The 23,727-nt window shown below is 46.9% G+C and overlaps 3 protein-coding genes across 7 annotated transcripts; 2 read left to right on the top strand and 1 right to left on the bottom strand.

The window, feature by feature from the left end:
- The first annotated feature begins 18 nt into the window (after window positions 1-18).
- Window positions 19-3,661, top strand: morn3 (MORN repeat containing 3). 3 transcript variants are annotated; one of them, XM_076044960.1, is made up of 8 exons: window positions 19-148; window positions 1,362-1,532; window positions 1,620-1,697; window positions 1,835-1,914; window positions 2,077-2,236; window positions 2,323-2,507; window positions 2,583-2,742; window positions 2,885-3,661. In XM_076044960.1, the coding sequence occupies exons 1-7, from the start codon at window positions 79-81 to the stop codon at window positions 2,718-2,720; spliced, it is 882 nt and encodes a 293-aa protein (XP_075901075.1). In that variant the 5' UTR covers window positions 19-78; the 3' UTR covers window positions 2,721-2,742; window positions 2,885-3,661. The 3 variants fall into 3 exon arrangements, with proteins under 3 accessions (XP_075901075.1, XP_075901076.1, XP_075901077.1); XM_076044961.1 differs by lacking the exon at window positions 19-148 and adding an exon at window positions 643-712; XM_076044962.1 differs by lacking the exon at window positions 19-148 and adding an exon at window positions 1,054-1,195.
- On the bottom strand, window positions 3,303-6,513 carry orai1b (ORAI calcium release-activated calcium modulator 1b). Of its 3 annotated transcripts, none has more exons than XM_076044970.1 (3): window positions 6,381-6,513; window positions 4,909-4,995; window positions 3,303-4,398 (listed from the first exon to the last, which is right to left on the bottom strand). In XM_076044970.1, the coding sequence occupies exons 1-3, from the start codon at window positions 6,381-6,383 to the stop codon at window positions 3,829-3,831; spliced, it is 660 nt and encodes a 219-aa protein (XP_075901085.1). In that variant the 5' UTR covers window positions 6,384-6,513; the 3' UTR covers window positions 3,303-3,828. The 3 variants fall into 3 exon arrangements, with proteins under 3 accessions (XP_075901085.1, XP_075901086.1, XP_075901084.1); XM_076044971.1 differs by lacking the exon at window positions 6,381-6,513 and adding an exon at window positions 6,321-6,339; XM_076044969.1 differs by lacking the exon at window positions 6,381-6,513 and having other exon boundaries at window positions 4,909-5,298.
- kdm2bb (lysine (K)-specific demethylase 2Bb) lies at window positions 5,356-23,175 on the top strand. The gene is made up of 21 exons (XM_076044977.1): window positions 5,356-5,949; window positions 6,495-6,639; window positions 6,726-6,804; window positions 6,922-6,968; window positions 7,605-7,783; window positions 7,865-7,971; window positions 8,924-9,017; window positions 9,134-9,287; window positions 9,452-9,567; window positions 9,662-9,788; window positions 10,170-10,561; window positions 10,669-10,755; window positions 14,614-14,844; window positions 15,592-15,735; window positions 16,303-16,389; window positions 16,487-16,861; window positions 17,403-18,337; window positions 18,501-18,664; window positions 19,325-19,486; window positions 20,400-20,618; window positions 21,432-23,175. Exons 1-21 carry the CDS (start codon window positions 5,878-5,880, stop codon window positions 21,611-21,613), a joined length of 4,098 nt encoding a protein of 1,365 aa, XP_075901092.1. The 5' UTR covers window positions 5,356-5,877; the 3' UTR covers window positions 21,614-23,175.
- The last annotated feature ends 552 nt before the right edge of the window (window positions 23,176-23,727 follow it).

Genomic DNA, 23,727 nt, shown 5'->3' on the forward strand with positions numbered 1-23,727 from the left:
GGAGTGGGCTGCACGGCGCATGCGCACGCCGTGATCTGGCGAAGCGTTGTCTAGGCAACTGCTTTGTTTTCGTGAGAAATGGCCCGGAATTTAAAATTTAATAAAAATGCAAATCCGCGGCTTGGCTGGACCACACAGACACAGCGAGGTGATATTTGTGGGATGGATATATTATTATTATTATTTTAGCTGATTCTGCGGTGAAACGTCTTTATTTTACAGACTGATTAGTAAGAGTAGTTGATGTTTGCAGTTTGATTTAGGTTTGTGTACGAGCTTAGTTTTGACGCGGCTTAAATTTACAAGTCAAAAAAATCGTGTTTGTCATCGGATGAAGGTAGTTCGGTATTGCATATTTGTTGCTTCCACCGTGGGAAGAAACTGCAGCATGTCTTTCATTTTAGTATTTATTTTGACCGTTTAGTCAGTTAACAGTTTTCACGCTGTGTGCATTGTGACATCGAGCAAGTGCTGAAAAATACCATGTAGTGCATCCAAATTTGTTATTTCAGGAAATGACCATTTTTGATAGCTCTACTTTATTAATGCTAGGATAACAGAAGATGGTCACGTTTCTTTTGTAAATGCATTTACAGCATACATACAGCATGCATGTTGTGTCTAAATTAGATATTCTTTTAAGATGCAGAAAGTGTTGCACAGAAGCAGTTGAAGCTCTTCAAGGATATGCTCTTAATGCAAGTGTACTTTGGTAAAGAAACAGAAAGTCACCTGACAACATAGGGGAAAAAACAGCTTTTCTAAATTCAAATCTACAGCTGAATACACAAACTTGAAATTCTCCCCTGCTTTGTGTAAAGATTCTGCCTTCGTCGCTCTGGATGATCATCATATGAATCAAACTCCCACCTTCCATCATGGCTGCTTAACTGTGTTAATTTGGCTATTAAAATGTGGCTTCATGGCTTATCTCAGTCTTTTGGAGATTAAAGTCAGATTTGGGTCAAATAAGATCAAAGTGGGAAGTTTGATGGCTGAAAGCTCAAAAATATAAAAATTACTTTACTTGTACCTGTAACTTCAAAAATTAAAAACATTGAATATATATTAACATTTCAGTAAGTAATGTATATGTTTTTTAAATTTTGTTTGTACAGGTTTAATGCAAAACATTCTGTTATTTGGTTAAGACAATATAATGCTTGTTTTTGGACAAACACGGAGGTTCAGTAAGGTATGTTTGCTGTCTTATGACACTGCTACACTTTTAGAAAACATTTGTTTAGGAATACATGCTTAAAATTGCTGCCACTGCAGAAAAGGCCAGTCAGTGATAAAAAACATTGAATATGCTGTGCTGTTTCAGTCTTGTGAAACTCAACACACATTACATGTCACAGGGTCTGGACCCCAGTCGCCACTGGCCATGGCGGAGGACGACAGATCTGGAAAGAAGCAGACACATGCTGCCAAGCTGCTGCTGAAGTCACAGATCAATGGACTGCGAGGTGCCGTATTCTCTGCCGATGGAGATGAATACACTGGAGAGTGGCTCAACAACAAGAAGCACGGTGAAGTGTCTTTGTTTGTGAAATACCCACCGTATTAAAAACCCCTTTCAGCTGAGACAATTTGACACCACTTCTCTTTGTTACTAGGGCGGGGCACTCAAGTTTGGAAGAAGTCTGGCTCTATCTATAACGGCCAGTGGAAGGAAGGCAAGCCTGATGGATACGGTACGATAGATAGATAGATAGATAGATAGATAGATACTTTATTCATCCCCTTCCGGGGAAATTCAGGTGTCCACCAGCATACAGTGTGTGCCATACACAAACCAAGCACACTTGGTCACTCTTAGTCGCTCTCTTAGGTACCTACACTGTGCTGGTGCCAGAAACAAAGGAGTACACCAGAAAGTACTGCGGGCAGTGGAAAATGGGCAAAAAACACGTATGTATTTAGATGCACTCACATGGGTGCCAGTAGGTGCCAGTCATCTTCACCCATCTTCTATATACCTGCTTCCTCCTACACTCATGGTTGTGAGGGATCGGTTGGAGCCTATCCAAGTTTTTTTTAGAAACCAGTCGACTTTTGACTTCAACTCCTCAGGGATTTGGGATGTACTTCTACAGCAACTGTGAAGTGTACGAGGGCGACTGGGGTAAGAACCAGCGCAGCGGCTGGGGACGGATGTACTATGAGTGCGGGGACATCTACGAAGGAGAGTGGGTCAACGACAAGAAAGAAGGGCAGGGCATCATCCGCTACAGTGAGAAGACTTGGCTGTTTTTGGACAAACGCATCTTCAAAAACTAAGACGGTGTGCCGTTTGAAAATGCCACTGATTTCTTCCAGCAAATGGAAACTGGTTTGACGGCGCCTGGCGGGATGGCGACAAGAACGGAAATGGGAAGTTCTTCTATTCGGACAAAGGCCAGATTTATGAAGGCATCTGGGTGGACGGAGTGGCCAGGTGCGGAGCTCTGTCTGACTTCGGCAGGGACGAAGCACCAACGCCCACGCAGTATCCGATCCCAAAGGTAGCAGGCTCTGAGATGAGACGCCTCCCGTGTCGTGACTGCAGGCATAACTCTGTGTTTTGCTCTCCTTTTCAGTTGTGGCTGGACAACATGGACGAGATCTTGAGGGAGGCCAAGACAAACGTTTTGGTCAGACTGGAGGAAAAATGGAAAGCGCACAAAAAGCAAAAATCACGATGGCCAACGGTCACCGAGGGCGACAGATACAAATAAATGCTGTATTCCCATGCAACAGGTTTGGTTTCAGAACTATTTTTTTTTTTCACATCCACTTCAGTTCTAGTTTCTACAGCTCTGGCAAAAGCGTCTTTAGAAAATGTGATTATTTAATGGGACTGTCACAATTTTCTAACAAGACTGTTTTATATTCCTACAAGATATGACATGAAACACCTGGCAGGAGACCTTTAGTCCGACTGAGGAGGTCGTATCATACCTGCCATGTTTTTCGACGCAGCCGCTCCGTCTTCTCCAGAGGTGTTGGTGTGGACATGTCGGATAAGTGGCTGTTACAGCTGTTTAACAGTCTGTTCGCTCCTCCACAAAGTATCTACATTTTGGTGATCTACAGGTTGTTTTTTCTTTTAATAATGAGTCATGTGAGGCAGCTAACTAAACTAAAATATGGAGCATCCATTATTATTGATCTGTATAACAACGCAAGAGTTTGGATTTCTTAGAAATAAAGATTTGTCTTGACTGAGGAGACTTGAAATAGACAGAACTTTGTGTGACTTGTTGAAAAGCAGGTGCAGATATGTTCTTTGTCAAAGATTCTGTTTTCCAAACATGGTGTGGCGGTAAAAACATTTTTAATAAAATCCACCATCTTGTGTACAGATGCCAAGCAAAACTTTCCGATAATACTGTAGTTTGGCAGCTTCTAGGTTGTTTTGCACAGAGCAGCGGCTAATTACACTTTGAAATGGTGAGATTTAAAGTACATACTAGGTGAACATATAGAGATAACATACTGTTCAACCAAACATGTAAATGTGCAGCAGGCAACAAACAGTTCCTTTCCTTATTGTTGTTCGGACGTCTCTGCTGTATTATGTTAAGAGATAAACACAAATCACAGTTAACACGTTCAAGTTGCATGCACTGCGGCACATTCGTGAATTCACAGTTGAATCTTTTTTTTTTTTTATCTTTTCCAGAAACACAAATTCTCAAAAAGTACATTCCATAACAAAAAAAACAAAAACAAAAACAAAAGTGAGGCATTATTGTTCCCGTTGGAGACAAATAAAAACAGGAGCTAGTAATTAACGTGGAATCTGGTTCTGGAGTCACAGTGCCGGTGCACAACATCACGTTCCTATGGGAAGTGTGAGCTGGGAGACTGCATGATGGAAGGATCCCCCCGGTTGTTGTCCAGCTCGTTCTGCAGCCTGGTGAGGTTGGAGAGCTCCTCCAGCTCCTGGAACTGCCGGTCAGTCTTGTGGCTGACCAGGGAGCGGTAGAAGTGCACGGCGAAGATGATGAAGACCAACCCAAAGGGCACCATAATGGAGGTGGAGGTGATGGCGGCCGCCACACCGGCTGAGAACGTGCCGTTGTTGCTGGTGCCGCTCCCTTTGGGCTTGACGGGCAAGAACTTGACCCAGCAGAGCAGGACCACCTCGGCGAGGAAGAGCAGGGTGCCGATGACGGTGGAGAACGCCCACGCCAGCTCAATGTGCCGGTGCATGCGCTCGTGGGGGGACTCCTTCACCGAGTTGAGGTTGTGGACATTGCTGACCGCCTCGATGTTGGGCAGGATGCACGTGCTGACCATCAGGGCGAACAGGTGCACGGCTACCAGCACGGTGGTGCAGGCGCTGAAGGCGATGAGCAGGGCGGGCGGGTACGGGTAGCTGTTGTCCAGCTGCACTTCCACCATGGCCACCTGAGGAGTGTGGGAGCAAAAATTCATGTAATAAAGGAAACACTAACCTTTAGGTGACATCAGTCGTCAGATCAATAACAGGGACCATGTTGCCTGTCTGCAGGCAACATAGGTGAGCACTCATAAGTCCAGGTAGTGGTCAATAAAGATAAGGCAGAGACAGTGGTCAGGCAAAGGCTGCGTTCAGACTGCAGGAGAATCTGATTCCAATCAGATTCCTTCTCAAATCCGACTGGGCCACATTATTGACCGATCTGACCGATTGGTGTATTTGGAGCTGTTCAGACTGAGACACATCTGTCCAAATGCAATTAGAAACTACCTCCCGAAGGTGGTTTCAATCCGTTTTGCAAAAATCGGATTTCACGTAGTACTTTTGGATAAATCAACACACCACAGGAGGAAGTGAGAACGAGCTTGAAAAACGCATGTTCACAATCTGTCACGTGACTTGATGATCCACACACACAAACAACACACAATCAGATGGGGGGGGGAGAGAGACGTTACCATGGCAAAGCCGGAAAGCAGTGCAGATGTCCGGCTGGAAGCCTTCAGCTTGGCCCGGCTCAGGTACAGCTTCCTCCAGGAGAGCGCCTGCAGGGAGTGCTCGTTCAGACTCATCGTGTTGCGCTCTCAAAGCCAAGCTGAACGAGCGGAGATGACGTCGTTAGCCCGAACACACGTCCAACAACATCGCCGGCCGCGTGGCCCCTTAGAGAACAAACCCAACTCGAAGATGTGGCCAGCTGGCGCAACTGCGGAAGCCGCCGCGAGTCTTCCTCCTTGTCACTCACCCCCCTCCCGCCTCACTCGCCGAGTGTGTCGAGCGTGTTGTACTGCCGCCGTCGCTGCACCTTACACTACCCATAATGCCGTGCGCTGCGGAAAAAAAAAACCCCCTGTCATCCGCTCGCCGCCGTCACGTCTGTTTTCTGGTTTCCTTCCTCATGTTGACGAATGAAGCCAACCAAAGGCAAAGAAAAAAAAAAGCGTGGAGAAACTTTGCGAGCTTGACTTTTGAAGCTTTGTCTCCGAACGTCTTTGACGCTGTGTCAGACCACGTGACGCACGTCACGTCCAGCGTGCAGAGACATATATTACGACTGGATTGAATGGAAGCGATAAACAGTGTTTTCTATTTGAAATAAGCGATTTTGCTGCCCCCTGTTGCGGGCTTAATTATTAAAATAAATTATGTAAATTACATTAATGATGCCACCAAAGGCTAAACATAATAGTTTTGGCTCTGATAACAAGAGTTTTTATTTTCCCGTATGTGTGCGCGCGCTTAAAAGCAGCAGCAAATAACCACTAACACACCGTGACGTTGCCCAACAATGTTTTGGTTCGTGGCGGTGACGTAATACACGAAAACATGGTCGCCTTGTTTTGAACCCCGTTAAAAAAAAACGCGTGCCGAGTGTTTTGCTCTCACTTCTCCCCACGCATGAGGACGCGCTCGCCTCCCGAAGCGGAATGACCGGGGAGCGTTCGCGGGAGACGGCGGCTCAGGCCGCGGATACGTGTGCCGAATCCGGACGCAGGCTGGTGCGTTACGTTGAAACCGTCCGCCGCCGCTCGGGTTAGCATGATACGAGGGCTAGATTGGCACCTAGCTAATTAGTTAGCCAGGCTAACTGCACACGCAAGTCACTCGCAAGCTGTTTTAAGTTTGGAGGCCACGAGAGGGGTGCAAATAAACCCCCACACGTCTTTGCAGCGTTTGAAGCTGCGACTCCACGCACGCACGCAGGAATTTAGCAAGTGCACGACAGTTTAACGCCCAGACATCCTGCACTTTACACTAATGGTTATATAATTACTCCAGAAGGCGTGACTGCTTTCGTGCACGGAGGAGCTGCTGCAGCTGTTAGAAAAGACAAGACGACCCGAAACGTGCAACTGAAATGCAACCTTACCGCAGTTCAAAAGTTAAGACTACAACAATCAACGCTGCGTGATTATTTGTCTCCACGCACCATTCATACCCGCTGTCTGTGCAGGGGTGCTGCGCAGAAAAGCCAGTTTGTGTTGTTGCCGTGCATGCCGCAGCATTGTCACGCTAATCACCCTCGTTGTTTGTGGGATGGCAGCGCTCCATTTGCCGTACGATGTACGACGAGAACGAGGACCTGTCCGACGTGGAGGAAATCGCCAACATCCGAGGCTTCAGCGTGGAGGAGAAGCTCGTCAGTGACAGCTACAGCGCAGAATATGTGCAGTACTTGGAGGGCAAAGGTGAGGCGACACTCTTTGCATGCACCCTGCCTTTTCTTGTCCTTTCTCGCCTTTTCACGCACATGCCACTGCACACCCCGCTGCAGACTTCTCCTATGAATATGTGCAACGGGAGGCTCTCAGAGTGCCGCTCATCTTTAAAGAGAAGGATGGACTTGGCATCAGGTAAGCATGCCGTTCCCTGGCCCCCGCTGCCTCGCATTTGTCACTGAAGTAGATTTTTGTGGCAGGAATGTTTGTTTGAGCATAAACTGAGGAAATTGTTGTCTTTCATGTGCTCAGAATGCCTGATCCAGAGTTCTCTGTCAGTGAGATTAAAGGCCTGGTGGGTAAGTACATTATCGTAGACTGTGGTTCTGTACATACTGGAACTAAATGTTCATTTAGCACGAGAGTAATTTAGCAGAGCCCCAAACAGATTCTGCATCATTCTCATGGCCTGTCCTATGCTAGGGTCTGGGCCATGGCTGTGCTTGTGTCTCCAGTTTTTTTTTTGTCATAAAATTCCAGCAGAATTTTCTTCAAATTGTAGAATAAGGTTTTTGTCCAACTAAAACCTGCTGTTTTTGTTTACTTTTTTAAAATGTATGAAAATACATAAACATATAGACAATATGACTTGTCTTGTCACAAGAGAATGTGTGATGGATGACAGTCCAATTTGTTTAACTTCATGTCTGTATACCTTAATTCCTGTTCAAAAACATATCCACCAAGCGTTTTTTTTATTGCAATAAACTATATTCAGTGAACTTCAAAAAACAAAACATGGTCTGGGTGAATTTACGCCATCTAGGGGAGAAGAGGAAGAATTACATCAATAAGCTGCAAGTGGGATAATTCCTGGGGAAAAAACGAACTATTTTTGATTGTAAATGCCACCTTAATGTGAGGATTATTTTGTAAAGTCCCCTTCAGAACTGATTGAACTGCTCATGGGCTCATGCTGGACTTCTGTTTGGCAGGCAGTCGTCGCTCCGTGGACGTGATGGACGTGAGCACGCAGAAAGGCACGGAGATGACGATGGCTCAGTTTGTCCGTTACTACGAGACGCCGGAGGAGGAGCGGGACAAACTCTTCAATGTCATCAGTTTGGAGTTCAGCCACACCAAGCTGGAGAACCTCATCAAGCGGCCCACAGTGGTACTCGCACGCACTCTTTGACGACTGTTTGACCGGCGGGAGAGAGCCGACGGCTAAAAGTGCGGCTTCTTTTGGTGGCAGGTGGATCAGGTGGACTGGGTGGACAACATGTGGCCTCCCAACCTGAAACAGAGCCAGACGGAAGCCACCAACGTCATCTCGGAGATGAAGTATCCCAAAGTGCAAAGGTAGGATTGATCTAGATTGATGTTTTTATTGAAAGCCTTTGAGCAGGAATGATGTAAACACTTTGCGGAAATTTATGCTGTGTGTGCAGTTAGTGCAACGCCCCCTCCTGTTAACTGGATGCCTGTGTGTGGCTGCGCAGTTATCCGTCTCCTCCTCTAAGTGCTCCTGATTGTTGCCAGGCAGCAGATTTTTTTTTCTCCCTCACGGTGCTAAATTGTTTTATGAGTGCTGCCCTCCGACTGCACACACACACACACACACACACACACACACACACACACACACACACACACACACACCATCATCATCATCATCAGTATTAGAGTAATATCCTACTGTGGCCTTTCTTTACACCTTTATCTGCTTTAATTTAGTTTATCAGGAGAATCTGATTTCAAAATAAGGAAATACATCAGATACTTGCTATCATTGTGTAACTTCTAATAATTATTTTCTGAAGTTATTACACATGTTAAATTGTGTTCTGTCCTGATGAAAGATTTGAGATTTGACAAATGATCAAATTTGGAATTAAAGTATTACCAGGATGTGTAATGTTAGAATTCCTCAAACAACCCTCATCATCTTCATGATTTGATCTTAAAACGTCCTGTTTTTTTCTTTTCGGTGCGGTCAACTTGTAACGTGACCTGCATGGTTTACATGCACCTCATTGACTGGATGCTTTCAGACAAATCGAGTCAGTCCCATCTGGCTCAATTACCCAATCGTCTGTGCCTCGGCACGCTGATGATGGCTCTTCAATTAATTTCCAGGGGAGAGGTGTCCCATTGTGAACAATTTTCCCTGGCGTAGTGCCCTTCTGACTGATCGGTTGTTGAGATTTCTGCCGGTAGCTGTTGTTTTGCCGGCTGAGTGAGATTTCCGCCGCCATTATCAGACACCCTCTTGCTGACAGTGAGACTCTTTGCTGTTGTTTTCCCCCTCCAGGTATTGTCTCATGAGTGTGAAGGGATGTTACACAGACTTCCACATCGATTTCGGCGGGACGTCTGTTTGGTATCACCTGTTCAAGGGGCGCAAAGTAAGATCAGCCAAATGGAAAAAAAAATTGAAGCATTTTCAAGCAATTTGAAAAATATACTATATATTTTGGTTGTTTTTGGCTGTTTTTGGCAAACTCTCACATCTTCCCTTCAGGTGTTCTGGTTGGTGCCGCCAACGCCTCACAACCTCGCCCTGTACCAGGACTGGGTCCTGTCGGGCAAGCAGAGCGACGTCTTCCTGGGAGACCGGGCCGACGGGTGCCAGAGGGTGGAGCTGAAGCAGGGATACACCTTCTTCATCCCATCTGGTGTGTTGGCATGATCTCTCAAAGTGTCTGATGGAGGCGGTGATGGAGGCGTTGATGGTGGTGGTGGAGTGGAAGGGGGGATTTAGCTGGCCTGATTCAGCGAGCAGCTGTGTGGATCCTCACTCCCTTCTCGTTCTTTTCATCTAAATTGAATTGGTTTCCAGGCTGGATCCATGCTGTCTACACTCCTGAGGACGCTCTAGTGTTCGGGGGCAACATCCTGCACAGCTTCAACATACCGATGCAGCTCGCCATCCACGAGATCGAGAACAGCACCAAGGTACGAGTCAGCAAAACCAATGCCAAGAACAGCAGGAGTAGGAGTAGTAAGTTCAGAAGCAGAATCGTGATGACCGTCTGCTGCACATGCTCAGGTCCATTCCAAGTTCCGCTTCCCCTTCTACTACGAGATGTGCTGGTACGTCCTGGAGAGGTACCTGCACTGCCTGACCAGGCGCTCCTACCTTAAACAGGAGCTCCACAAAGAGCCTGCAGCAGCGGGTGAGGGTTTTTATTTTTTCACTCCACCTTTGAAACATTTATCAGATGCAAAATTGAAATCAATTTAAAGAATTTGGGAAAAGTCTCTTTTGCCTGTTCAGGTTAGTTTTACAGTACATTTAAAATCTTGTGGTGAGTCATTGAGCTGCAAACACACCATTATGGGAAAATAAATCCTCAAATTTATAGAAATTAATTTTCTGTAAATAAAATATATTTTAATACAACCCTGCCTTTTCCCTGTGACAGCTGTGATAGGCTCCAGTAGGCCCCCACCAGAAGAAGCGGGTTTAGAAAATGGATGGATGGATGGATGAAATACATTTTTAGAAGTTCTTATTTTAAAAGGTTGTCGCACGTTCCTGATGTTGTTCCCCTCAGACACAGAGACCAAGGTCAACGCAGGAAGCCCCTCATCTGACTCGCAGAGCCAGGATGTGAACGAGGACTCGTGTGAGGCTCAGGTCAGGGACGAGCACCCGGTCCAGGACGCCGTCCCCAGCTCGCCGGACAGCCGCAGGGGCCAGCTCCTCAAAGCTGTCCTCTCCGTGGACTCGGAGGACAGTTGCAACCCTGGCTCCGCCTCCTTGGATTTCCCACAAACCCCCCTGGACTCTCCAGCCTCGGAGCCTCTGAGTAGATGGACTCACCTGACAGAGTTTGAGCTGAGTGGACTGAGGACGCTGGTGGGGAAGCTGGAATCGCTTCCTGAGAACAAAAGATGTGTTCCAGAGGGGATTGAGAACCCGCAGGCTCTGCTGGAAGACATGAAGGTGAGAGACAACACGAGGCGTCGAGGTTGGATGCACCATGGAGATCATTGTTTTCATCTTCTGGGGATTTTTTTGACTCTCTGTTGTTTTTTTTGTGGCTCCTGCAGCTCGTCTTGAAAGAACACGCTGACGACGAGCCCAAGCTGGCCATCACCGGAGTTCCTGTGGTGTCCTGGCCGAAGAAAACCGCCAAGGTAGGAGTGCAAAATAATTGATTCACAGTGTACGCAGTGAGAAGTACAACTTTAGTATCATTAATAATTAACAATGAATTCACTTCTACTGGGGAAGCTGCCACTTGAGCAGCAGACTGCGCACCTTGCTGGCCTGGCAGAGAACTGTTGAAATTTGCCTGCATGGCTTCTGCTTGTACGAATAGCATGGTTCTATCTGAGGGCAGCCAGCAGAGGGCGATGTGTCAGCATCAGAAATTCTCCCCTTTAAAGAGTAATAATAATACAATTTTAAGGGGGACAAATACGTAGCATTCCTTTAAATATAATAGAAAAAAAAATATATCTAATGATGATGATGATGATGATAATAATAGTAATGATACATTTTTATTTATAAAGCACTTTTCGTAATAAAATGTCAAAGTGCTATCTATATCTATGTATCTATATCTACTTATCTATATCTATATCTATATATATATGTATAATTTAAACAATATATATTTATATCTATATCTATATCTATATATGATTTAAACAATATCTATCTATCTACCTATCTATCTATCTATATATACTGTATTTATATAGATATATATAGATATATATAGACAACACACACACACACACACACACATATGTATGTTTGCGATTTGAAATGGTATATCTATCTATCTATAGCTATATATATATCTATGCCTATATATCTATATCTATCTCTTTCTCCATATACCATACATACATATATGTCTATATATGTATATATGTATATATACATGTATCTCACACAGACACACACACACATGCGCGCACACAGACACACACCCCTCTTGAAAAGAGCAGCAGCTACTGCTGCAGCAGCAGCTATTTGGATCCTCCTTGTGTTGCTGTTTGTAATGAGATGCCATCTGGCTCCATCCGATCATTCTCTTCTCCCCGTGATGCCGGAGCGACGACCCACCTCCCCTGCATTCCCTGCCCCTCACTGGACGGATGCCGACTCCCCCCCGCTACATATTCTGTCGCTCGGCGGCCTCTCATTGGCCGCCCGCTTCCCCACTTCCCCTCCTCTCCTGCGGAGAGTTAATCCATATTAATGGGGGCCGAGTCGTCCGTGTGTTTTCCTACATCTGCTTGTGGCATTGTGGAGCGGTCGGAGTAGGAGGAGGAGGAGGAGCGGGATAAGGGGAAGGAAGAGGGGGAGGGGGAGGAGGAGGAGGAGGAGGTGGAGGAGGAGAAGACTGCAGCCATGTCAGTTTGCTGCGAGCTGGATGGTGTGTGAAAATAATAATTTTAAAAAAAAAAGCAGCGATGGCCATGTCGCTGAGCGCCGACGATGAGGACTACGAGTCTGACACTGAGCAGGTTAGCACGCTAGAAAGCCTGCAGGCAGGAGAGTGTGTGTGTGTGTGTGTGTGTGTGTGTGTGTGTGTGTGTGTGTGTGTGGCATCGCAGGATAACGAGGAGATTGAGCTACCTGGAGTGGAACGCACTGATTCTGTCACAGCACAGAGACCTTATTTTAGCTTCAGGCTTTTTGACGTGCGTATGTGTGTGTGTGTTTATGCATGTGCACGCCATGCTTGTGTTTGTGTGTGTTCTGTTGATTTGTCAGGTGCATCCAGTGATGGGGAGCAGGCTGTGTTTAAGTAGCTGGGAGCCCTGGATGGATGGATGGATGAATGGGGGATGGGGGGGCGGGGGGATGCAGACCTGTGGGAATTCTCCCAGATTGAGTGGATGAATTTTTCATGGTTTGATTGTTTGAGGACGTCGGAGTGCACGTGAGAGCGCCAGATAAGCGCTGGGAGAATGACGCTCGGTCGGAAGTTGCTGAGGCTGCAGCAAAAACCTCTTTGGTTGTTGGTTCAGTATTTTCCCTGGACGGAACTCACAAAAACAAAACAATTCCGTGGCTCCATTCAGGTCTTCCAAACACGAGGTGGTTTGACTGTGTGGCTCGGTCTGTTTCGTCGGGAAGATGCTGCGGTGCGACCTGCACCTGCCTGCTCTTGAAATTGAAGTGGGTCAAACGTCAGAAGCTGAGACGTGCAACATGCGCAGCCCCGAGTTGGCGTCACCGAGTCAAACAGCTGTTTCTCACCAGGTGATTCTCTGCCCTGCAGCCTCATCGCTTCTCGTCTCCGGAGCAACTTCTGAGGTTTCAATCAGAATTGAAACAGATGCTGCAAAGCTGTCAAAACAGAACATCCTGCGAACTGGAGCCGCCACAGAGTTCCAGTACGCCACCTGGAAAAGCTTTAGACGTTGTTTTTACTTATTTTTTTCTTTGTTTTATTTTAGTCACCAGGTGCAGCAGGATTAAAATCGCAACTTCCTGCTACTGTTGCAACTGAGGCGACTCGTCCAGCTTTTGACGAGCCCCAGAAACGTTTCAGTGACTCTAACAACGCTGCAAACTGCCAATCTGAAGACTCGCTCCTCACGTCAAGGGTCGCTGCCACTGAGAAGGAGGGGCAGATTATTCCTCCAGTGCTGTTCTTTTTTCGCGCGTGTCAGCCTGTCATGTAATTCTGAGCACACAGAGAGCTGCTCACTTGGCAGCCAGAGGGGAGGGAAGGGGGGAGAAGGAGGAGGAGGGGGGGGAGGGGCCCGCCGAGGATTTAGGCGACAGGCCTGGACATCTCACTGGAGCATCTTTTCATTCCACTTTCTCTTTTTCGTCGCCTTGCAGTTAAACTTACATCCGAGCGCGCCGACTGATCTAATCTGACGTCGGCACATTGATTCTGTTGCCTTCTGCTTGTAGCAGCCACAGTAAAGCTTGATTACATGTCCTTTTTTGGGGGGGTTATTTCTTGCAGAACACCCTCCTCACTCCCGCCCCCTCGCCCTCCTTGGTCCCGTCCGTAATCCACACACCCATCCACCACCAGAACCCCCTTCCCCCCCTTCCCCTCCTCACTGTAGAGCTTTAATCCCGTCTGCTAACCGCGCAGTAGTGCTGCGGCTGTCCCTTCGGTTGCTTCTGTCACAGTAAAAAACAACAAACTGGGTGATACGGCAAAGATTGAGCCCCGCTTCCTGTCACAGAGCCTCGTTACAGTTCTCATTGGTTACAGGTTCTTGTGTCAGAGATGCTTCTGTCAGGGAATGGGACGCGGCTGTTGCTATGCTGACTCCAGGAAAAAAAAAATAAAAATCTGCACTGCCGATTTCTGCAACTAAAGACATCTGATCTTCATATTTTGTTCTGCTGCTGCTGATTTTTCTCAAGATTCTGGCTCTCTTTTTTTTATTACCTCAATGCACTTTTTTTTTTTTAATCATCTATGATTTTATTAACGAGTGGTTTAAATCCTGAGAGGAAGAATAATTTCTGAATCTTAACAAACAGCAAAAACACAATAGTCACAGAGATCAAAAAGCACATTGTCTCGTTTTTTACTCAGCTCTGTTTAATGATGCACTTGTAACATGTGCTGTATTCGATCAGCCTCTGTAGCCCCCGGAAGACAGGATAATGGGCTGTAGTGGTGATCTTTGTGTGTGTGTGTATGTGTGTGTGTGTGTGAGCCGGGAGTGCAGTTCTTCGCTTTGATGTAGAAACGTGCGGAGCAGCGAGTAGCAGAGCTAAATTTGGAAGATGCCCCTCGGGGGGCGCTCTCGATGTGTTTGTTTTCTGCAGGATGCTGTTGCTCTAACAGGCACAAGCAGCCCAGAGATGATTTGTTGCTCATGTGCATACAGGTAGTGTTTTTTTTTTTTTCTCACACTCACCACCATGTGCTCGTATGTAGAACTTTTGACTGAGCATTTTTTTTTAATAAAGAGCAGTGAAAACAGTTTAGAAAACCCCACCTGAGCCCTGTTGAAATCAATCCTTCTCCCTCATCTTCCTCTCTCTGTCTTCAGCCCAGGCCTCCCAACCGGCCCAAACCAAAGGTGGCAGCGTCCCCGGCCTCGGCGGTCAAGCTGTCGTCCAGTCGGGGGACGTCCGGCGCCCGCAGGAGACGGACCAGGTGCCGGAAGTGCGAGGCGTGCCTGCGGACGGAGTGCGGCGACTGCCACTTCTGCAAGGACATGAAGAAGTTTGGCGGCCCGGGACGCATGAAGCAGTCGTGCATCATGAGGCAGTGCATCGCTGTGAGTTTGCTGTGATGCTCTTGTATTTTCTCATGCGTAGGAGAAGGAGAAGAAGACCTTTATTGCTCCCAAAGTGGGGAAATTTGCATAATTACAGCAGCAAAACTATATAATGGAAAGATAGAGAATTATATTAATCAAAGCAATAAAAAATGAAAAATAAAAATAAAATATTTGTAGGTATAAACAGAAAAGAAAACACAAGATATTTACATGTTATGGACAGTTGAATAGGGCTCAAAGTCTGCAAACTGTATTTCCAGTGAGCAGGGTAGGGGGTTAGCATTTAGCTTAGCGCAAACAGTGGAAATTGAAGACAGCGCTAAGGGAAATATAAGCCAGACATCTTTTAATGCTCAGATACCAAGACGTCCTGCTCCTGGTCTTGTTTTATGGTCCAGCAGGGACTGTGAGGCAGTGGAGTGGCTCTAGAAACGATCGCAGCTTGTGACCCCTCACCAAAAATATCTCTTACTGCATCGATCAGATCAGACATGACAAGCTGCAATCTTTTAAAGGTGCTTGAGGTGGATTTAGTTGGATTGATTTTTTTTGTTGTTGACTTCATCCGTTAGAAACGGCCACAGAGAGACCGACCGTGGCGCATTGAAAGGGCTTCAGCACCACGGACAGAGACACAGACACACTCAGCTGTACTTTGAGTTTCAGCAGCGCTGCTTTGTCTGAAGTCGGTTTTGTCGGACCCGACCCGGCCGTCCTGATTGTGTTCCCCCCCCTCCCCTCCAGCCCGTCCTGCCCCACACGGCCGTGTGCATCGTCTGCGGAGAGGCCGGCAAGGAAGACACGGTGGATCACGAGGAGGACAAGTTCAACCTCATGCTGATGGAGTGCTCCATCTGCAACGAGATTGCGCATCCAAACTGCCTCAAGGTGAGCCGCCGCTGCCACAGGCCCGCTCTGAATGTTCTGTTCTGTTCGCTGTCGCTGTGACTTATTTTGAGAGACAGCGCGGTCAGACACTGGATTATGAAGAAGTTTTGTGTTGTGTGAAGTTTTTGAACTGGAACTGCTGCTGCTGCTTGTGAGACCAGCGTGGATGCTGCCGCTGTTTTATCAAAACATTCATTCAAAAGGCAAACAGATTTTATCCTCACAGGCAGAGCTTGTGAACCGAGTGTGTGAATCACACTGGTCGGTTGAGGAGCTACCTGTTGAGGCGTAGTTTTTCCTGAAAATCGTCAATATAAGCCATTCTATAACTAGTTGAATGGAATTTCTGATAAAAAAAAACTCAGGTTCTTTTCTTGTCCCATGCAATCCTATGCCCATCTGGAACAATCCTGATATAGTGCAAAATGTAAAAGTATTAAACTTCACATATTGAGCCCTAGAGCCGGCTCTGCACTCTGCAGCTGCTCCTTTAGCTTTGCCTTTTGAAAACACAGTAATCAGCATCTGCACCTCAGTCATTCCCGCTGCGGTGTTGCTGCTCCTCAGGTGAAAGATTCCAACGGAGTCGTGAACGACGAGCTGCCGAACTGCTGGGAGTGCCCCAAGTGCAACCACGCAGGGAAGACGGGGAAAGTAAGTTTTGGACTTTCTTCCACATGTCATGTCGTAAGCCAGAAGCCAGAGAAATACAGTTTTGTCTCGTCTCCTCTCAACCCTTTTGGCCGCAAAGCAAAAAAGGGGCCCGGGCTTCAAGTACGCGTCCAACCTGCCCGGCTCGCTGCTGAAGGAGCCGCGGCTCTTCCGGGACGTGAAGGAGGAGCCCGAGCCGCTGATGGTGACCACGGCTGCCATGGCGGTCGCCGCCTTGAGCCCCACTGCGGCGGCTGCGGCCGTGAAGAGGAAACTGGAGCGCGACCAGGAGTTCCCCAGGAAGAGGGAGGAGGAGGAGGAGGAGGGGGATGAGGAGGAAGAGGAGCCGCCCAAGAAACGCCCCCTGCTGTCGTCGCTGGATGTGGCGCCCCGGCTGCGACTGGAGGACAACCCACTGAGGAAGAAGAGGAAGCTGTTTGAGACTGGCGAGGACCCCGTCACTGTGAGGAAGAAGGTGGGAAACGTCGCCGTGGGGTTTGACTTTGGAAATTTTCCAGAGATTTGATTTCCTGTGTCTTAATCGCATTAATCACGATTAATTAAAGCTGGACAGGAAGTCACTCAAAGAAACATGAGAAAATCTGCTAAAATTTCAAAGTAAAAGCAATTTTCAAAATAAAATGCAGCACTTGACAAATGCAAACACATTTGTGTACGTTATATTTGATAGTATCTAAACAGAGTGCGAGAGAGATGAAAACACACACACACACGAAAGATAGCAACAGAGTGAGCTGGCTATGGCACTTTCGTGTCCAATATGAACCCGACGTAAGCCTTTTTGTCTCTCTTGCTAACATGTAGTCAGCCCCAAGGGTTAAAACTGCCTTGAAATGCAAAATAACAGAATTTTACACATGCAATTCAACCCGTGATTAATCGCAGTTAACTGTCAAGATTATGCGATTAATCGCGATTAAAAAAAATTAATCGTAGTAGATGAATGGATAATTAAGATATTGAAGATGTATTTTTCTTGTACCCTTCTTTAACAGAAGAAACTGCCAACACTGGAGGATCACTTAACTCCAAAGCTGCTGAAGCAGATCAAGACTGAGAGCGACCAGGGCGATGAAGAGGGCGAGCCGGAGGACTGCGACCACCGCCGATTCCCCTCAGAGGGGATTCTGGGTCGGGAGAGGACGGCGTGTGAGGAGCATGAGGAGGACGAGGACGGGGAGCGGGTCGGAAAAGAGCGGGAAACTGTCAGAGACGCTGAGCGCTCCTCCTCCAACCCCTCCAGAGCTGGACCGAGCGGTGAGCGGGCAGACGCCGCTCAGCCGAAGGCCCGACAACAGCGGCGGCGCCTCCCGGACAGAGAGACGACCCGGGACGTCTCCAGGACTGAGGACTGTCCGTCCAATCAGAGACGAGGTCCGGTGAAGTCGGAGTTCGGCCGCACAGCTCCGAACCGCTGGCCAGTGGTGAAGAGCGAGGAGCTGGCAGCCAACCAGAGCCGCCGGGGGGGCCTCAAGATGGAGGACGGCGCGGCCAATCACAACCGACGGCCGGTGAGAGCGGAAGAGAGTCCGGCCAATCAGAACCACCGGGCTGTCAAGTCGGAGAAGGACGAACCGAAGCCGAAGTGGCACCTCAACAACGGCAGCGGCGACCTGGGCGACTGGCTGAGGCAGAAGGGGCGGGAGGGGGCGGAGCCTCCGAGGGGCCCCTCGCCGCTGGGCTGGAGCCGGACCGCCCCCGTGGCGCCCGCCTGCCCCCGGCCCCTCCCCTGCCGCTCGCCGCCAAAGTGCGCGCCCATGGAGCGCCATGTGATCCGGCCGCCACCCATCAGCCCGCCGCCCGACACACTGCCGCTGAACGGCGGCGAGGCGCACGCCATGAGGCGGGAGGCCTGGATGGCTGTGTTTGGTCACCTGACCCACCGAGACCTTTGCGTCTGCATGCGGGTCTGCAGGACGTGGAACCGCTGGTGGGTGCAGGAGCGAGCGGAGAGGCGGAAGAAAGGAAAAAAGAAAGGAAAAGAAAATCCTCGATCCCAACACTGTGTGTGTGTGTGTGTGTGTGTGTGTGTGTGTGTGTGTGTGTGTGTGTGTGTGTGTGTGTGTGTGTGTGTGTGTGTGTTTTTGCTTCAGGTGCTGCGACAAGAGGCTGTGGCAGCTCATCAACCTGCACCGCTGCAAGTCCATCACACCGCTGATGCTGAGCGGCATCATCAGGAGGCAGCCGGCGGCTCTGGACCTCAGCTGGACCAACATCTCCAAGAAGCAGCTGAGCTGGCTCATCAACCGGCTGCCAGGTAGACACGCTGCAGTCCAGGGGAGGGGGTCATAAATTCCACTGTCTGATATTTACTGTTGAAGAACTGCGTCTCCAACAGCTTCATTTTTAAGGTCAAGTGTGTAATGTTTGGAGATTTTGCGAAGGAAAAGTGACATCACACCTCTCTCACCGTCCCTCTCACGAGCTTGCCTGTGAACTACAGTGGCCTGCACACACAAACCTGGATACCTCGTCCACCTTTTTCTTTGTTTGTTTTATTTGAGGACGCCAGCGTTCACCCTTAATATAAAATATTGTGGTGCAAGATGGCAAATGGGAGTAAGACCCTTGCATTATGTATATTCTTATATATAAATAGGAACAGTTTTATGGGCAGGAAAAACAAATACATTTTATTTTACTCCATATATATACTGTACTTTTATTAATGTATTTGTGGGCAGTATATTAAGCTTTTACCAATATAGAAAGCATAAATCAGGCCAAATTTTGCACACTGGACCTTAAATGAATCTGCTGCTTTGGATCAGCAGATTGTTGGAGGAGGAAACTCTGAATCAGCAGGTTTTCATTTCGAAGGACTCACCATAAAAAAGAAAATGAAAAATAGACAAATGAGGGAATTGTTGCTGCGTTTCATCCACGCTGGGCTGTTTGTCCCTGCTGCCCCCTGCAGGTCTGCGTGTGCTGCTGCTGTCGGGATGCTCCTGGGCGGCTGTGTCGGCCCTCTGCACCTCCAGCTGTCCTCTCCTCCGAACTCTGGACGTCCAGTGGGTGGAAGGGCTGAAGGACGCCCAGATGAGAGACCTGCTGTCCCCGCCCACGGACAACAGGCCAGGTAGGGGCGGCACGCAGAGCGTCGGCAGAGGCTGCGGGTGGCTTGTTAGGCGGGAGGATAGGAAGTTAGTGAGAGGGATGCTTTCAGTTGTTCCATTTTCTGTGTTTCTTTTGCCCAAATGTTCCAAAAAAATCATTGCCAAGAGTGCTAAAAACCAGTTTGTTGTGATTTCCGCTGCCAGGTTTATAGCACAGGCGTTGGCTGTGTCAGCACAGGCGTCGTCTGTGCCACCCTGTGGCAGCCGGCTGCAAACAGAGGGCTAAATATGTTGTTGTTGTTTTTTTCTACAGACAGGTTGAGTTTTAGGAGGATAGATTTTGCGAGGCGGCTCCACTGGGGTCCAGGGTGAAAAATACAGATTAGAATAAAAAAATATGGGGATAAATAATATGAGACCTTTCAAAACACTGTTCATAAGGAATTAGGTCGACTTCCCAATTTCCTGTTCTTTTTTTATTTGTGCGTATTTGTTTGCGACTATTTTCCGCCTGTGGATAAATGCACACTGGCTGCCTGTGTTTATTAGCAGCAGCAGCAGCAGCAGCAGCAGCAGCAGCAGCAGCAGGAGGATATGTGAGATTAGCTGAGGGTAAACAACATGTTTATCCTCACAAAGGAACATGTGAGGTGTCTGCCAGCCTGCCTCATTATTGTGTTTTTCACACATCCCCAACAACAAAGACAACAACAATAACAACAACGGCAACAACAACAGAGACATTTCTGGCTCGCGCTGCCACAACCTGCGTCGGCTTCCAGTCACTGATTAGTGGGAATCCTGCTGTCGTCACCTCGGGTTTTAGAGGTGCAGAAGCGCTGCATTTAGCCGGGGATTAGAGGTGCACGACGGGCGCCACATGCACGCGCCCTCCGCCGCTTCAATCCATTAGCGACGCCATCTCCGCTCCTGCAGGTCAGCTGGACAACAAGAGCAAGCTGCGCAACGTGGAGGAGCTGCGGCTGGCCGGCCTGGACATCACCGACACGTCGCTGCGCCTCATCATCCGCTGCCTGCCGCTGCTCTCCAAGCTGGACCTCAGCTACTGCAACCACGTCACCGACCAGTCTGTCAACATCCTGACGGCGGCGGGCACCACCACGCGGGACTCCCTCACTGACGTCAACCTGTCCGGTAGGTTGTGTTGGTGCCCCCTGCTGGGCAAAGATCAGAACTTGTCACGATGTCCTCAGTTGATTTTGCTTTCATTTGGGCACAATTTGCATGAAATTGAAGGGGATTTTTATTATTGTTAATATTAGTTTTTTGCTCGGCCAACTTTTCAGAAAGTGTGCACTTACTCATGCAGTTCTGGAAAACATCTCCTTGTGATGTCACAGATGACACTAGAAAAAAACAGTATCATGTTATCATGTGACGTGAACATAAAAACAAGATAGTTTCACGTTAAGAGCCCTGTTCCCCCCCCCCCCCCCCCCCCCCCCGAGGGTGGCAGCAATGCGTTTCCCACACTCTGGCTTGTTTTTGCCCCTTTTGAATCATGTAGAAACATCAGCTTTAGCAGCAGGCTGTAAACAGAGGGCTAAATGTGCTCTTTTCTGTACATCTCCAGAATTTTTTGGTGGATAATTATTCATCCAGCGCTGATCCACTTGAATCCGGGATAAATAAATAAATGAACATTGAAATCAAAATAATTACAAAGGATGTGCAAAAAGCTAAATGAGCATAATAAGCACCACAAAGACAGAAAAATAGTAACTGATTCAGTTTTCTATTGGAATTCTTGTAGGACATGAAGGAAGAACAATCGATGAAAATAACTTTTGTGCCTCTCTGTGGCTCCTGATCAATCCCTTTTTATCTAATTGAGGATTTTTTTTCACTCACTTGCCAAAAATATACTAAACTGTGGCGCGTTGCCTGCTCTGCCTCCCTCTGACCTGATTATAATTTCCTCCCTCTCTGCCTCGCTCTACCGTTCAGTCTGCAACAGGGTCACCGACCAGTCGTTGACCTATTTCAAGCGCTGTGGAAGCATCTGCCACATCGATCTGCGCTGCTGCAAGCAGGTGACGGAGGAGGGCTGCGACCAGTTCATTGCCGAGATGTCCGTCAGCGTGCAGTTCCAGCTCATCGACGGGAAGCTGCTGCAGAAGATCAGCTAGGAGGACAAAAACTGAGTAAGACTTTTTTTTTTTCCATGACACCTCTGTCCGTGTGGGGGCAGCAGACGGCCGAGTGGCTGACGACTCGGCTGCATCTGTTCCCGAGGTTAGAACTGCCGAGCCAGAATGTAAAAATAGAGACTGTGCTCTGTGAAGGCAATATTCTACATGACAAACAAAAAAACAACTTTTGGTTGTTTTTCTTTTTTTGCACCTTTTTTTTTTTTATTTATTTCTCCATTTTTTTTTATTTTTTTTTTATATATCTTGTTCATCTTTTGGTGTTTACAGATTACAAAGTTTATAGAGTAAATATATTTTTGTATCAAAAAAAGTCTTTGATATGTTCATGTGCAACATGGGCTGCGGCACCGTCCGGCGTCACGCCTTTCAAATCGTTAATCAGCCGGCGTTGCTGTTCACCATTTCCTGCCAAACTCTTGGACGGTAGTTTGTGCTTGTTGGAAATATATCAATCTATGTGTATTTTTTTTGGTCTATGTTGTTCTTTGTTATAAGTGCCCTGTGTTTTTTGATTGGAAGGTACAGGTACACATTTTGGTTCCCATAAAATGTTCCTCGGGGGGTTAAAAGGGCCAAAAACAGACGTTTTAAGTTGTTTGCACTAAGTATTTCAACGTGAATGTATCCCATTGAACACTATGAAGTGTTAAAAAAAAAAAAAAAAAAAAGCATATTTTATTTTTTTCCAGTGTTAAAATCTGTTCATTTGACAAAGGGTTTCTATATGAGTGGATTATATTTAAAAATGCGTGCACAAAAATTTCCCTGCTGGTGCTAATTCCTCTTTGAGGCATCATGTGCTGAAAGAGCCAAAAAAAAAAAAATTAAAGAAAATCTATATTTAGACATTTGATTCATTTCATATCATTTTTGTTTTCATTCTGAGGAATTTGAATCGTCACCCCAGGATTTAATAAGGTGGAAAAATGACAGTGGCTGTTGAGTCGAAGCCATCCTGGTTGCCTTTTTCTTTTTTTTTTTTTCATGTCAGAAGTCATTTTATTAAGATATGGACGTGTCAAAATCAAGCCAGCATGAAACGATCAAAGCCCCACAGTGTTTATATGAGATGTATTTATAGCTCCTGTATGTAAATATTATTTACCTGTCTGAGAAGCTGCAAAAAACAAAACACTTATGAACACTGGTTATTTTCTTTAATTTCTTAAATGTGTCTTTCTTTTTAACAACCTCTATTCCATCTGTCAGTAGCATTTTAATAATTTAGAATTTAGACTGCTTTAGACTGATAAAGAGAATAAAGAGGGGTGTGTTGCCAATGCCGCAGTTTCATATTGTGACTGATATTACAGGCATCTTTTTTTTTTTTTTTTTTTTAAGATTTCTTTGTGCGCTACCTGACAGCGCTCTGTGGTTTACAGTTTACTTTGTAACGACCATGTCTTTTTTTTTTTTTTTAAATATATTTTAGTACATCACTGTCAATGTTTATATATAAATATACTGTACAGGTAAAGCCTCTATTGGGAAAAAAAAGAGAGTCTTTGAGATATTAAAATGACTTTAAAAAACACCGAGCGGCGTCCGTTCCATTTTTCATGCTTCCTCAGTTATGAATAAACAAACAAACAGACTCGGACGAAAAGATGAGCGGGGCGTCGCCTTCTGGTTGGTAGCACTGCATTTTTATTGAATCTAATAAATCTTTTTTTTTCATTTCCTCTCCTTTTATTAAAATAAAAAGTTCCACATTCCAAAATATAAAGATCCAGGATTATGAGTGGCGGCGATGATCTCCTAGCAGTCTAGTGACACTGTAGCTGCCCCGCGAATGACATCTTTGAGAAACAGCAGCATCGACAGACAGACTCGGACTCAAGGCGGCCGTGACAGAGCTCAGCGTCCGAGTTCCGGGCTTATTCGTTCAGACGGTGACGGTGAGCCACTACACATCAGAGCCGGTAAAGAAACCAGTGATGAATAAAAACCAAAACTGTGTAGATACCATTTGTTTCCTCTTTTCGAATCTCTAAATAAACAAAAAAGTTCAAATCACGTCCTTTGCCAAGTCGATGGAAAAAATATACGTTAAGTGACTTCTACCCATTTAACACAGCACAGTCACAGAA

The sequence above is a fragment of the Nelusetta ayraudi genome, unplaced genomic scaffold (genome assembly GCF_046127955.1).
Source record: "Nelusetta ayraudi isolate G7.1 ecotype Tasmania unplaced genomic scaffold, CSIRO-AGI_Nayr_v1 ptg000083l, whole genome shotgun sequence".
NCBI classification, from domain to species: Eukaryota; Metazoa; Chordata; class Actinopteri; order Tetraodontiformes; family Monacanthidae; genus Nelusetta; species Nelusetta ayraudi.